We start from the raw sequence: 16,387 nt of genomic DNA on the forward strand, positions 1-16,387 counted from the left end.
GTCAACTTTATCTTGAAGGGGCAGGTTAAGTGTTTGTTTTCTTTGAAAATAGAGCTAGGTATCAGAATATACTCAGCTACATGTCAACATAAGAAAGATCAGCAAATTTAATTTTTTATTTTTTATTTTAATAGAGACGAAATCTCACTATGTTGCCCAGGCTGGTCTCAAACTCCTGGGCTCAAGAAATCCTCCCATCTTGGCCTGCCAACATGGGAGGTGGGAATTATAGGTGGGAGCCACCGCACCTAGCCAAGGTCAGCAAATTTAGAACATCTACCTTTTGGCAAAATATAAATGTCTTCTAAGTTCAATAGCTATATCGCCCCTAGGGAAACTTTTGTGATAGCAGAAATTTTCCTTGGCTCCTCCTTCCCAATCATTTCTGTAGAACTGTAAAGATTTGCTCTATTTAGAGATTAAGTATATAAACTTTCATGTAATTAGCCACATTGATAACCTCCAGTAACACTTTTGGGTACTTCAAACTTATTTGCTGCCTATGAATGATTCCATGAATGATCTTCAGTGCTATCAATTAGTCTACAAATATTTACTGAGGAATAACCAAAACAGAAAAAACCCCTATCCAAATGGCACTACTATACTAGCAAGAGGGAGATGAACAATAAGTAAGATTATTAAGTGAATATACACTCTGTCAGAGGTGATAAGTACGAAAAAGAAAACAAAAAAGCAGGTATTACGGGAAGAGAAGGCATTTGGAATCTTTGACAGGAAGCCTAGCAAAGGCCTCACTGTAAAGTCACGCTTGAATAAATACATAAAGGATATGAGGGGACAACTCATGCATTATGAAAGGCCCTGAGGTGGACCTGCGTCTGCGTACTTGAGTAAGACCAACGAGGTCAGTGTGGCTTAAGGAAGTAAATGAACAGTTACAGTGAAAGATGTCTGAGAAGTACATGTGAGGCGTGGTGAAGATCATGTAGAGCCTTACAGGTTAGTAAAGAATCTGTTTTTTTTTTCCTCAGAATAAATTGGGAAGTCACTGAAAAAGAGTGTTAAGTACAGCAGTGACGTGACTGGACAATCTATATTTATTTACATCAGTATGGACTCGTGTACTTATTCTATGGATGAAAATGCAATATTATCATTATTTTTGTGGTTGCTAAAATTGGTCCAGTTCTTAGGAGCTCCTTCAGGTTGGCTGCCATGCTTTGAACAGGTTTCCATCTTTTTAAGCACTTCGTTACTTTCTGGCACCACAAGATGATCTAGGCTTACCTTATATTTTCTCTGCATCAGTCCTGTAAGGAACTACTTCTCAAGGAGCCCTGGTTCCTTTCATTGAAGAACAATGGTTAGAGACCAAGATCTAAGCACTAGGCATTCTCAATGCTACTGTGGTGTGCCATTTCTATGCCCTCTCAGGGGATAGAAGCAGGAAATATACATATTCAAATTAACTCATACATATGCACACATCTATATTTCTGTATGTCTGTGTAAATATTAAAAACCATGAGTTTATATTCATACTTCTGATCTCATTTCAACACTACAGCATGACCATGACTATACACTTCTTTTTGTCTCAAGATACCATTTTCTACAGTTACTTAGGTGAGTTCTTTCCTTCCCTATCCAATTCTATGTGAATTTTACTATTCCTTTTTGGGTTCTCCTGCATCTGGGTTGGTGGTAATTGCTTATTTGGTCCCCCACATCCTAGTTCATGGCAACTGCATAGAAGCATGTAAAATAATCCTATGGTTCTAAGAATTAGAGTTATACTAACAAATATATTCTGAGAAGTGCCACTCACATTTCATCCATGCTACACAGATTTCCATTCCCTTCTTCTCCCTCCCACTCCCTATAGGTAACCAATCTCTAGTTTCTGATTTATCTGCATGGCACTCCATTATATGGATGTATGGATGTAACAGCTTATTCAACCATTCTCCTCTGTGTGGGCATTTAGTTTGTTTCCAGTATTTCACAAATTAAATAATACTATAATTAATAACATTTAATAACACATAATTTGTATTGTTAGAGGCATATTCAGGATAGATTCCTAGAATAATTGAGAGGTAAATGCATACATAGTTTGTTAGGTATCACCAAATTTCCCTCCAAAAGACGTGTACCAATTTGCATCCGCAGCAGCAAAGAATGAGAGTACGTTTCCCCACAGCCTTGTCAACAAATGCGTTGTTTTATGTTTGAATTTTTGCCAGTGAGACAAGTCTTCCTTTCTTGAGACAAAGTTCTAACTAACGGGTCCATCTTGTGCCTATTTGATAACGAAGAATAATGAACAAAAGCCAGGCGTGGTGGCACACGCCTGCAATCCCAGCACTTCCGGAGGATAAGGTGGGAGGATTGCTTGAGCTCAGGAGATCGAGACTAGCCTGGACAACACAGCAGAACCTAGTCTCTGCAAAAAATTTAAAAACTAGCTAGGCAAGGCGGTGCATGCCTGTGGTCCCAGCTATTCGGGAGGCTGGGGGAAGGATCGTTTGAGCCTGGGAGGCCAAGGTTGCCAATGAGCTGTGATCACGCCACTGCTCTCCAGCCTGGACGACAGGGTGAGACCCTGGAAATAAGGGCGGAAAGAAGAGGAAGGAAGGAAGGAAAGAAGAGGGAGGGAGGGAGGGAGGGAAGAAAAGGAGAGGAGAGGAGAGGAAGGGAGGAAGGCAGGAAGGGAGGAAGGGAGGAAGGGGAAGGAAAGAAGAGGGAGAGAGGGAGGGAGGGAGGGAGAGAGGGTGGGAGGGGAGAGGAGATGGGAGGGGAGGGGAGGGGAGGGGAGGGGAGGGGAGGGGAATTGAAGGACAAAACAAACAAAAAACAGTACAAATGGCAATACAAAACTGACCCTCCTGTGAGTTTTGAGTGATTGAATCTAGCGGAGAAGTAAAGGTTTGACAGAGTTAACACTAGGTCCCTTCTAATCCCCACACGGTCTACCTACTCCAAGTACTCAATCTGCATTTAACTTGCTTAGGCCCACCAAACACCAATGCCTAAACAAAGTCAGAAGGGATGCAATGTCTCCTAAGGCCTTGTAATTCCTCTGCTAGTGGTAGGATACAGTCTTCATCTCTAAATACAATTTAATTATTAATCAGGAAGAACAAAAATGGTAACTTCTGTCCAAAAGGGACAGGGTGAGGCAAGTTTTCTTTTAACTACCTTCCCAGCAAACAGAGGTAGGAAATGTGTGTATACATACAAACTCAGCCAACTACCTACACCTACATTTCTGTACTAAGTATCAAATACTATGAGTTTATATTGATTCCTCTATTTCCAATCCACCACCAAAAAGCTCATTTAGCCTTTGTTACCTTCCCTGTAATACTTTTCACTGTCACAAAATAGCCCAAAATAAAAATTACTTTTGTGAAGTAATTCATAAAAGAGATGGTTTTCACTGTAATATCATTGTCTTAATCCAGCCTCTAAGAATGCTCAGGCTGGGGAAAATACTATTACGCATTAAACTGTTCAAAATTTGATGACATATACACTTTAATGTAAAATTTCCAAAACAAGCACTCTGACTTCACTACTCTTGAGGTGATGGTTACTCATCTATGTAAATCAGGTCGTTTTGATAATCCGAGGAAAGCTAATGTTCTAATGATTGAACTATTACTTGAATGTTAAGTCCTTGTCTCAACTATACTTTTGAAAGCTTTGCCTATGTTCTATCTATTAAAGCCCATATAGTTTCTAAGGTCAAAATTTCCAGTTTTAATGTTTCACTGGAAGGGCTGTCTCACTTCTCCCAAAAAAACTGTTAAAAACCAAAAGTGCCGGGCGCAGTGGCTTATACCTGTAATCCCAGCACGTCAGGAGGCCGAGGTGGGCAGATCACCTGAGGTCAGGAGTTCAAGATCAGCCTGGCCAACGTGGTGAAACCCCATTTCTACTAAATATACAAAAATTAGCCAGGTTGGTGGCACAAGCCTATAATCCCATCCACTCAGGAGGCTGAGGTAGCAGAATCGCTTGAACCAGGGAAGCAGAGGTTGCAGTGAGCTGAGATCATGCTACTGTATTCCAGCCTGGGCAATAGAACAAAACTCCTCTCAAAAAAAAAAAAAAAAAAAGGGAAGGCCAAGCACAGCGGCTCACATCTAAAATCCTAACACTTTAGGAGGCCAAGGAGAGAAGAGAGGATCCCTTGGGCCCAGGAGTTTGAGACCAGCCTGGGCAACATGGTGAGACCCCATCTCTACATTTTAAGAAAAAAGAAAAAGAAATTTGTAGACAGCAAAGCAATATTACTTCATAGAGTTTGCTGTCTTTATAAATGGGAGGTAGCTATTGAATTTGTATTTGTTTCAAAATATATATAGTTTCAAAATTACATGAAAATCACAGGAAAAGCTCTGAAAAATGGAACACTATGCACATATTTGATACAATGCAATGAAGATAAACTGAACTGCCAACCGGACTAAAAAAAATCTTTAATCACTTTTTAAAACATCAAACAAAGGTAGTCCACATTATGGACTACTGACCTTCAAATCTTTTCAAATATTTTCTCTCATTTTAAATTATTATCAAATAGTTTTGTCTTAAAAAGTAACCACATGAATTATAAGCATAGTTCAAATTTTTCATTTCTAAAATTTTCATTTCTAATTTAAATGTAAACTACTTATTTTAAAAGATTCAAGTTCACTGAATAACAAACTACACTCCAATGGCTTACACAAATTAATTTTTTTTTTTTTAAGGCAGGGTCTCACTCCAGCACCCAGGCTGGAGTGCAGTGGTGCAATCATGGCTCACTGCAACCTCAATCTACTGGACTCAAGCAATCCTCCCACCTCAGCACCCCAAGTTGCTGGGACTACACATGTGCACCAGCATGCTCAGCTAATTTTTGCATGAAATAACTTTTTTTTTTTTTTAAAACAGCATCTCGCTCTGTCACCCAGGCTGGAGTGCAATGGTGCGATCTTGGCTACCTGCAACCTCCCCCTCCCAGGTTCAAGCAATTCTCCTGCCTCAGCATCCCAAGTAGCTGGGATTACAGGCGACTGCTACCATGCCCAGCTAATTTTTGTATTCTTGGTAGAGAAGGGGTTTTACCATGTTGGCCAGGCTCGTCTTGAACTCCTGACCTCAAGTGATCCACCCGCTTCAGCCTCCCAAAGTGCTAGGATTACAGGTGTGAGCCACCGTACCCAGCCTAAAATTACTCTTAATAAAAATTAATAATTTCCTATTTTGGGAGCTTTTACACTACAGCAATCATTTAATAATTCTTTCAAGTGAACTTCTGATTAAAGTGAATGTTATAAAACTATGATTTAAGTATTTGCTTTGGCTACTTACTTCTGTGCTCCCTGAGACAACAGCTTTGTCCACGTTCACTGACAATGGTTCTTCCATCTGGCATACTCCTAGTGACCACTCCACACAACGGTGATGAGCCCAACAAGTGCCTAAAATGGGAAAAACAAAAAGGAGCAAATGAGCAAACATTAAAAATATTAAAGCTAATAAAGACATAAAACTTCAAAATCAACTCTAATATGTAAATATACAATGGCATCCTATATTTGTGATACCAGTAAAGTGGCCCTCCTAAAAATGTGGACCAACCACTGAGTGCCAATATCAATATCAACCTGAGAACATCTTAGAAATACAGAATCTGTCTGGGCACAGTGGCTCGCTCCTGTAATCTCAGCACTTTGGGAGGCCAAAGCTGGTGGATCTCTTGAGCCGGGGGAACTTGAAACCAGCCTGGCTAACATGGTAAAACCCTGTCTCTACAAATTAGCTGGGCGTGGTGGCGCATGCCTGTAATCCCAGCTACTCAGGAAGCTGAGGCACGAGAATCACTTGAACCCAGGGGACAGAGGTTGCAGTGAGCTGAGATCACGCCACTGCACTCCAGCCTGTGCAACAGAGCAAGACTCCATCTCAAAATTAAAATCAAAAAAATGAAGACGTGCAGCTCACAACTGAAATCTACTGAATCAAAAACTCCTGCAGTGAGGCCCAGCAATCTGTGTTTGGTTCTTTTTTTTTTTTTTTTTTGGTTTTGGTTTTGAGACAGGGTCTCACTTTGTCACCCAGGCTGAAGTTCAGTGGCGTGAACACAGCTCACTGCAGCCTCAACCTCCAGGGTTCAAGCAATCCTCCTGCCTCAGCCTTGCCAAATAGCCAGGACTACAGGCACATGCCTCCAGATCCAACGAATTTTTTCATTTTTTGTAGAGAGAGGGTTTCACGATGTTGCCCAGGCTGGTCTTGAACTCCTGAGTTCAAGCAATCCACCTTCCTCAGCCTGCCAAAGTGCTGGGATTACAGCTGTGAGCCACCGTTCCCTGCCAGCAATCTGTGTTTTAACAAGCCGTCTGGTTATTATGATGCTCATCTGAAGAATCACTGAATTAGTGATTATTTCTTCAACAAACAAAATTAGTTTTTAGTCATTTTATTTAAATATTATATATGTATTTGGTATGTTTCTGGTATCTTTAAAACAAACAAAATATTATTTAGTACTCTGTTACGGTGATATACAAAGGATATGTATAGAAAATAAACTGCACATACACCTCTACTTCCCTCATCCCACAGTGAGAGCACATATCAATGATTATTAACGCTTGAGCCTTTAAATTATCCACCACATAACACTTGAACCACTATCAGTCAATCTGCAGTTCAACTATAAAATGAGATGCACTTTAAATTCCAGTAGCACCATATCATGAGTGCTGAGTTATAATACTGATATAATAAGATAATCTACCTGGCTAAGACCTATTTTCATTCATGCCCAAATAAAACAGACTCAGAATGCCACATTCCCCAAGTTCTCACTTTAAAATTTTCCCCTTTAAAATATTCCTTTTCCTCAATTGTCAGATCTCCATGGCACTGCTATCTACACAAGAATACAAGTATTTTAAAAAGCATCCAGTCTGGTGGTGATACTGTACAGATTTTAAACAAATTAGATAAACCTTATTAGACAATTTATTTTACCTAACCAGGCATATTTAATAATTATTTCTTATAGTATGATTCTAATTATTTCTAGATGAAAGGTATTTATTATTGAGGACATTAATAATGCATTAAAATTAAAATGCTTCCAGAATTAAGAGGCAGTTATTATTGAAAACATGCCCATACCTGTAGAATCAAATAAGGCTTGGACATCAATGGCATCTGGAAGCCCAACCAGACTGAGTTCATCCCACAGTTTACCAGCCTGATCATCTGAAGCTGTCTGGGTGCTTACACTTACACAAGATACTATATTCTGCTGAGGAGATCGTTCTCTGAAAATAAAATAAAATAGCTGTGAAAGTGAAAACAAGCAGAAAATTGTTTCATTTTTAACTGTTTAAATGCAATGTACTGCCAAATCAATTTTAATTTATCAGGCATTAACTGTCATAAACCAACTTTTAGAATTCATCTGTTAGTATTATCCATGGTATAATATTAAACTGGGTTGCCATATTATATAAGTAACAACTAAGCAAAAGAGTCTCCAAACCCATAGGGAAGTATTAGATTTGTTTTTCAATTCCATAATATAATGTTTTTAAAACCGACTCTCATATCCTAGTCAGGAATTGTATTTAACACATGAGTATTTCCTTTCGCTTTACTTAAATGCTTACAAAACAAACTTGATCAAATCAGAAATGTTTAGTTTGCTGTATCTTGACTGAGGACTGCCACAACAGAGGTGGCAGTTAACTATGTAAAGAAAGGATATTTTCCAGGGAAAATGAAAACCCACTACAGAGTGTGAAAACAGAGGCAGGAGGAATGGAATGTATCAGCTGTAGCTTTCTTATGATCCCGTCAACAAATCTCAACAGCTGGTCTGTGGCATGACGTTGCAAGTACTCAATCAAGACTGTACATCACAAATTGAAAGTAAAAAGCAAAAAAGAAAATAGCTACCAAAGGTATGTAGAATAAGGAAGATAGTATAACAGCAAAAACTATAGTCTAAAAAAAGAACATTGAATAAAGTAAACAACATATGGGAGATTTCAGGCTTTCACGCTCTAACACTTTAGGTATTATTTAAGACCATTAAATAAATAAAAATGGCTATTGTACTTAATATTAAATATGTGTAATCAGATGACTACCACTAAAACTTAAATCTTCTCCTAATACCACAGTATTTAACCTGATCATAATTCTGGATTAAATCACTATTGAATATAGATCATAACTCACTGCACTTCTGTATGCTGGATATTTATCATGATTCCTATTAAGAGAAAATCAGCACAATGACCAGGGTACTAAACATTTTTATACCTGGAATCATTGAAAGAAAAAAAGTATTAACATATTTCAATAAGTACATTTAAATATCAAACCATATAAAAATAACCAGTAATGTTTTTATGTTCAGCATTAGAAATGCATAGACTTTTTAAAAAAAGGTTTAGCATGCTATGCTAACTCTAAATTCTCATTTTAATAAATGCCCACAGTAAAATGAGAACAAATTCTTTCCTATAAGTATAATCTCTATTCCTACAAATATATTCTCTATTACAAATCATTGTTATTTTAGTTGGAGAAAAAAAAAAACAGTTCATCTATAATCACTAAGTGTTGTTTTAACATACTGTTTTGCACTAGTATTTGATGAGGGAAAGGGGTGTAAAAAAACCAAGAGAATGACTAATTTATTACGAATCAGGTCCTAACCAGCAGCTTAATCAAATTCAACCTTTAAGTTTTGAGACTGGTTTGTATGTATATACCATATCAGTAAGATATCAGTGTCAACACTAAGGATGACAGCAGCTCAGCTTAGAAAAAGATATCGGGGCGGATCACGAGGTCAGGAGATCGAGACCATCCTGGCTAACACGGTGAAACCCCGTCTCTACTAAAAAAATACAAAAAACTAGCCGGGCGAGGTGGCGGGCGCCTGTAGTCCCAGCTACTCGGGAGGCTGAGGCAGGAGAATGGTGTAAACCCGGGAGGCGGAGCTTGCAGTGAGCTGAGATCCGGCCACTGCACTCCAGCCTGGGTGACAGAGCAAGACTCCGTCTCAAAAAAAAAAAAAGAAAGAGATATCAAGAGGAATCAGCTGAAATGCATACCCCACAAAATTCTAAGTTATAAAACAAAGAGTTTGAAAAAAAAAATCCTGATTTTTTAGATAGTGAAAATGAGAGGAAAGACATTTTCAAAATCTCCTTTGTGAAACTGTTTTTTAAATTCGCTATTTAAACTTCATTAGTAACATACATTTTGTAAATATTTGAAATAATTACCAAGCTAAATTAATTGCCTACCCTTAAATGATGCCAAATTTTTAAGTGTACTTCATTAACTGGCATGTTATCATTACTTATTAAGTTGGTAAGCACTAAGTATATAGAAAGACTTTCATTTAACAAAGGCTATTTTTATATTATTATCTGAGCTCATGAGAATTTTTCACTAAAAATTAATTTCACTTTTAAAACAAGGAAATGAAACCTATTTCTCAAGACAGGATTTTATATAATTGCCATTATTTAAGGCAGAACATGAGATATAAGATACAGCCTGATTCAGTCCGTTAAGTTTGCTAATACTAATAAGTTTGCTGGCCTTCTGATTGTTTTATTAAGATGCGTGTACTCTATTGATAACTAAAGATAAGGCTATAGCCTCCAAAGCATCACAACTCTCCAAATATAGTACTTCTAAGCTTCCTTAAACTGTTGCACCTTAAATTCTTTTAAAAGATCCTCCCTCTTTTTTTGTTTCATTTCCTACTTCAGGTCTTCAAGGCACTGGCAGCAGTTCAAAACAAGGAGCCGATCAAGTAAGTACAACACAACAATGATTTAGTACTTAAATTTGGATATAAGCCAGATAAGCACTTGAGTGATTACATCATCACCCTCAAGAGGCAGAGTCTGTTAGCTTTGCAAGCTAAATTAATTTTTACACATTCTCATCAACTACAGAAACTTCTACTCCCTTAACCAGCACAGCCAAGTCTCCGTATTAATATGGTCTTTAAACACAACTATACAAAATATTTTAAAATATATTAGACAAGAGCTTCAGGTAATTACAATGTGCCCGTGAATACAGACATACATATATAATTACAAAAAAAAAAAATCCTTAAAAAAGAAAAAAGCATCTTCTGGGAAGGAAGGCAGGGGAGGGAGAGGGAAGGAAGAATGTATAGGACAGTGCAACATTTTCTGAAGCACACAAACATATATATAAATTAAATTAATTAAATGATTGAATGGATCAATGAATGAATGACACAAAAGACATGAGCAATGAAAACCAATTCTGGATTTGCTATTGTATTGTTAGATTCTTACAATTACAAGCTTATTTAGAGAAACAAAAGAAGGACTTCATTGATCTGTTTTATTAATATCTTCTTTCCATTTATAAATTCCATGAACTCCCTCCCTCTCAGCTTGTGTTACGTTTTTTGAAGTTTTCTTCCAAAAGTTTGGTTTTGTGATCACACCGATTTCATATACAATTAAGATAAACTTTTTTTAAAATAATAAGAAAAATTTGTGAAAAGGACAGTTTGTTGGATTAATTGGGTTAATGGTGAATCAGAGTATCCCATAAATGTGGAAAACATGAGACACTGTTCAACAAGAACAACCCCATTTGAAAATTTATAAACATTATAATGGAAATAAATTATATGCAGTCTTAATCTATTCCAACAATTTAAATTCAAAACTGCTTACTTTCTCTGTCCTCTTTGTTTTCGTGGTGCTGAGTTTTGCATTTTCTCATAGGTTCCATTGCTGTTGTCATCAATGTCCTTCTTGTTAGAAGGTTGGTTTCTCCATGGCAAGATAAATCCAGGCGTTACTCTGAACTGTTTTAAGTCTCCTTGTCCTAAGGAACTTTTTTCCCCACAGTAACAAAAAGCGCAGAGCTGTTCACTAGTAAAAATGAAATGTAAGTCAGAGAAGAAGAAAAGTAGCTTTATTCAACTACTTTAAGTGACAACCACAGATACTTGTGCTTTTAAATTATGTCTAAAGTGCAAGCTAAGCTTTTCGATCTATTTTCTACAGTCTATTCAGTGATTACCCATAAGAACAATTAAGTTTAATAAATCTGGAATTCTACTTTTCCATAGCATTTTTAAAAGTGGTACACATATCAAATCCAAAAAATTCTAGTCAGTACTTAGAAAAGTTATTTTCTTTCATATTTGACTAGGAAAAAATCCAAGTAAGAAAGCTAAAGATGGGGGCCAGGCACAGTGGCTCATGCCTGTAATCCCAGCACTCTGGGAGGCCGAAGATCGAGACCAGCCTGCCCAATGTGGTGAAATCCCATCTCTACTAAAAATACAAAAATTAGCTGGGTGTGGTGGCACACCCCTGTAATCCCAGCTACTCGGATGGCTAAAGCACCTCACTTGCATCCGGGAGGCGGAGGTTGCAGTAAGCTGAGATCGAATCACTGCACTCCAGCCTGGGTGACAGAGCAAGACTGTCTCAGGGAAAAAAAAAAAAAAAAAAAAAATGCAAGCTAAAAATGGGAAAGAAGGTAGAGTTTAGTAGCCACCCAACTGCATGACAGCTCTGTAAAACATATGGTGACAGTTTTATTTAACCACTTGATGGAACGTTCATTATGCATGATATATATATACCACACACATGCATACACACGGGGAGATATAAAAATATAAACTTAAATAGTTCCTGGGTTGAGTGGTAGGAGATTTTTGGGGAAGCAGAAGAGCTGAATAGGAGGGAAGAAAGGGATTAGGAGCAAAGGGGATTTTTTTAGGCCAGTGAAACCATTTTATATGACACTATAATGACAGATACTGAGCCCTAATGTAAACTATGGACTGTAGTTAAAAATAATGTATCTATATTGGTTTATCAACTGTAACACAGCACGCAATACTAATCATGAGGGAAACTGCCGGGGGTGGAGTTGGGAGAATTAGCTCAATTTTTGTGTAAACCTAAAACTGCTCTAAGTCTATTAATTTAAAAAAAGTGAAAACATTAAAAAATTAAGAGACAACAAACAATATACATAATGGAATATACACTTACTAAGAGATCTTAGAAAGAATGAAATTAAAGGACTGCTTCCTCTTGATTATATTTACACTTCACAAGATATTTACTGCTGCTATACCCAAATCCTTCTTCTGGGCATTAAAGTTACCTCTACGGTATTTACCCCATGATCTTACGTATCTTGCATTACCAGGTGACAGAACTAACCAACAGCCTTTTGAGGTGATCTTTTAAAACTTAGCTTTAGTTCATATTGGACTCTCAACTAATTACTTTTATCAAAATTAGCTTTTGTTTTTCTAATAAATTACCTACTTCAAGTTCACGATAAATTATGTTGTCTGCTGGTACTGAGACATACACATATGCACAAATTAAATGTAATCTAATTTCAAAAAAAAAAATCAAGTCAAGTTGAAAAAGAAAATTTCTTCTTGCCAAAAAGAGACCACCACCATATGCTTTGCCAGTATCTTACTATACTCTTATTTGTAATTTTCACTGACTATTAAGCTTACATTTATTTCACCATATCCCATTTCTGGTTTGTTTCTTCCCCTAGAAACACTACACATGAGAAGCAACAATCAGGTTGACATTAGCCTTATCAACACTGATTGTAACAGCCCTGATTAGAAAATGGAACAACATTTTAAAGCTACTGCAGAAAAATACCTTAGCCTTCAATTTTATATTCAAAACTATCGCTTAAATGTGAAGGTATAATAAAATTACTCTCTGGCTTAGAAGACATCAGAAATTTTGCCACACAACAGATCCAAAAATGAAAATACTTTTAGAGAAGTACTTAAATTATTACAGAATTAGAAAAGGTTGTATGAAGTAAGGGAGGTCAAACACCTCAGAGTAATTTATTGTTGACTTTTTTTAATACAAGGTCAAAGGAAATTTCTAGCTTTTGGTCTGGCTGTAGAAAGCTCCAGACAACATTGTGCCCAACCACACAACATAATCCAACCAGAGAATCTGCAAATTCACTATTCTGAAACCCATCAGAGGGCAGAAATCACAGGGCAACCAACTCACCATCAGATGAAAGACACTTCCATAAAGAAATGAGACAAAAGTACCTCTCAGGAAGAGGCCAGTGAATATCACACAAGCAGGGTAATAAGAATTCAGTAAAAGTTTTTAAGAAATTGCTAGAAGCCAAGTGTGAAACACAGTGAGACTATGTTAACACCTGTGACCACAGACAGGGGAATTCTAACCCACACAAAGCCTCCTCTCCATGTACCTCATTAGGTGCTCACACACAACCAAGAAAGAAAAACATATATACAGCAACTCAGCCAGGAACAGTGGCTCACACTGTAACCCCAGTGCTTTGGGAGGTCAAGGCAGGAGGACTGCTTGACCCCAGGATTTTGAGACCAGCCTGGGCAGCATAGTAAGACCTTGTCTGTATTTATTAAAAAAAAAAAAAAAAAGAGGCCGGGCAGAGTGGCTCACATCTGTAATTCCAGCATTTTGGGAGGCTTAGCTGGGCAGATCACAGGTCAGGAATTCAAGACCAGCCTGGCCAACATGGTGAAATCCCATCTCTACCAAAAATATAAAAATTAGTCAGGCGTGGTGGCAGGCGCCCGTAATCCAAGCTACTCAGGAGGCTGAGGCAGGAGAATCGCTTGAACCCAGGAGGCGGAGGTTGCAATGAACTGAGAATCGTGTCACAGCACTCCAGCCTAGAGGAAAGAGCAAGACTCCCTCTCAAAAAAATAATAATAATAAAGAAAGAAAACACATGTATACAGCAACTGAAAAACATTTTCTAAAATAGCATACAAAATCTTACTAGCCATTACAATAATGTAAACCAAAACCACCAATTAAAAGGCAAAAACCAACAATTTTTTTTTTTTTTTTTTGAGACAGAGTCTCGCTCTGTCGCCCAGGCTGGATGCAGTGGCGGGATCTCAGCTCACTGCAAGCTCCGCCTCCCAGGTTTACGCCATTCTCCTGCCTCAGCCTCCCGAGTAGCTGGGACTACAGGCGCCCGCCACCTCGCCCGGCTAGTTTTTTGTATTTTTTAGTAGAGACGGGGTTTCACCGGGTTAGCCAGGATGGTCTCGATCTGCTGACCTCGTGATCCGCCCGTCTCGGCCTCCCAAAGTGCTGGGATTACAGGCTTGAGCCACCGCGCCCGGCCAAAAACCAACAATTAAAAGACCATTTTTGAGAATAGATTAAAATTAGATCTAAAAATTGGTTGCGGCGGCCGGGCACGGTGGCTCAAGCCTATAATCCCAGCACTTTGGGAGGCCAAGATGGGCGGATCACGAGGTCAGGAGATCGAGACCGTCCTGGCTAACACGGTAAAACCCCGTCTCTACTAAAAAAATACAAAAAACTAGCCAGGCGAGGTGGCGGGCACCTGTATGTAGTTCCAGCTACTCGGGAGGCTGACGCAGGAGAATGGTGTAAACCCGGGAGGCGGAGCTTGCAGTGAGCTGAGATCGCGCCACTGTACTCCAGCCCGGGCGACAGAGCCAGACTCCGTCTCAAAAAAAAAAAAAAAAAAATTGGTTGCGGCTGGGTGCAAATACAAAAAAACTTAGCCAGGCATGGTGGTGCACGCCTGTAATCCCAGCTACTCGGGAGGCTGAGGAACGGGAATTGCTTGAACCAGGGAGGTGGAGGTTGCAGTGAGCCGAGATCATGCCACTGCCCGCCAGCCTGGGTGACAGAGCAAGATTCTGTCTCCAAAAAAAAAAAAAAAGGTGCAAAAAATGTTGGAAGTATAAACACAAGAGACACATAAAACAAGGACAAAAATATTGATGGGAAAGGACATAAAAAGATACTAGGCAAACATAAACCAAAAGGAAGTTTGAGTGGCAATAATTTTATCAGACAAAATGAAAGTTAAGTCAAAAAGAAAACACAGCATTAGAGATGAAAACGATGTTATGCACTAACAAAATGATCAATAGCAGTATAATAGATATCCATCATAACTATATACTCAGACCAACAGGCCTCAAAATGAATCTCTAATCTGAAAGAGATGGTTAAGCATCTCTAATCTGAAAATCCAAAATCTGAACTGCTCCAAAATTCAAAACTTTTTAAGCACCAACATGGTATCACAAGTAGAAAATTTCACATCTAAGTACTTAATATAAACTCTGTTTCAAGCATAAAATTACTTAAATATTCTATAAAATTACCTTCAGGCTATGTGTATAAGGCATATACGAAACATAAATGAATTTCATATTCATAAATGTCTCCCATCCCCAAAATAACTATGTATGTGCAAATATTCCAAAATCCAAAAAAATCTAAAATCCAAAACACATCTGGTCCCAAACATTTTGTTTTCGGTTTTTTTTTTTAGATGGAGTCTCACTCTGTCGTCCAGGCTGGAGTGCAATGGTACGGTCTAGGTTCACTGTAACCTCCACCTCCTGGATTCAAGCAATTCTCCTGCCTCAGCCTCCCAAGTAGCAGGGAATATAGGCACACACCATAACATCTAACTAATTTTTGTATTTTTAGTAGAGACGGAGTTTTGCCATGGTGGCCAGGCCGGTCTCAAACTCCTGGCCTCACGTGATCCACCTGCCTTGGCCACCTAAAGTGCTGGAATTACAGGCATGAACCCACTGCGCCCGGCCTGTCCCAAGCATTTTGGGTAAGAGATACTCAACCTGTACTAACAAAACTCGAAGATTAAAAAAAAAGATCAACAACACTGGAAGATTTGAATTATTTTTCTCAGAAAATACTACATCAAACTGATAAAAATTAAGTATTGAACATCTTTACTGTTCATTATTTATTAATTACCTGAGCATAATAAATTAGTTTGAGATACTATATTCAGTTCTATCTACAACTAAAAGTTCACATTCTTTTCAAGTATATTAAAATATTTCAAGAGTGGATTACATAGTAGGCCATAAAAGAGTACATGATACATAGCAAGTGACCAATATCATGCAGGCAATATTCTCTGACAATAATGCAGTAAAACTAAAAATGGATAATAAATGGATAACTTAAAATTTTCCAGCCAGATGCAGTGGCTCATGACTGTAATTCTGACACTTTGGGAGGCTAAGGCAGGTGGATCACCTGAGGTCAGGAGTTTGAGACCAGCCTGACCAACATGGCGAAACACCATCTTTACTGAAAATACAAAAATTAGCTGGGTGTGGTGGTGCACGCCTGTAGTCCCAGCTACTCGGGAGGCTGAGGCAGGAGAATCGCTTGAACCTAGGAGGCAGTGGTTCCAGTGAGCCAAGATCGCACCACTGCATAGCCTGGGCAACAGAGCAAGACTCCCTTTCAAGAAAAAAAAAATCCAAATATTTGGAAACTAGAAAAGA

At 38.3% G+C, this 16,387-nt stretch overlaps 1 protein-coding gene across 33 annotated transcripts in view; it reads right to left on the reverse strand.

Annotated features, from left to right (window-relative positions):
* KMT2C (lysine methyltransferase 2C) overlaps nucleotides 1-16,387 on the reverse strand; it is a 298,808-nt gene that overhangs the window by 173,950 nt on the left and 108,471 nt on the right. For all 33 annotated transcript variants that reach the window (XR_012433087.1, XR_012433088.1, XR_012433089.1 and 30 more), the window contains 3 exons: nucleotides 10,725-10,925; nucleotides 7,147-7,295; nucleotides 5,329-5,438 (listed from right to left, as the gene is read on the reverse strand). Coding sequence is in view for 25 of the 33 variants with exons in the window: in XM_074036399.1 (XP_073892500.1) it covers nucleotides 5,329-5,438; nucleotides 7,147-7,295; nucleotides 10,725-10,925 (460 nt within the window). In the remaining 8 variants the exon portion in view is untranslated. The remainder of the gene's footprint in view (nucleotides 1-5,328; nucleotides 5,439-7,146; nucleotides 7,296-10,724; nucleotides 10,926-16,387) is intronic.

This window comes from Macaca fascicularis, chromosome 3, assembly GCF_037993035.2.
Source record: "Macaca fascicularis isolate 582-1 chromosome 3, T2T-MFA8v1.1".
In the NCBI taxonomy this organism is placed as follows: Eukaryota; Metazoa; Chordata; class Mammalia; order Primates; family Cercopithecidae; genus Macaca; species Macaca fascicularis.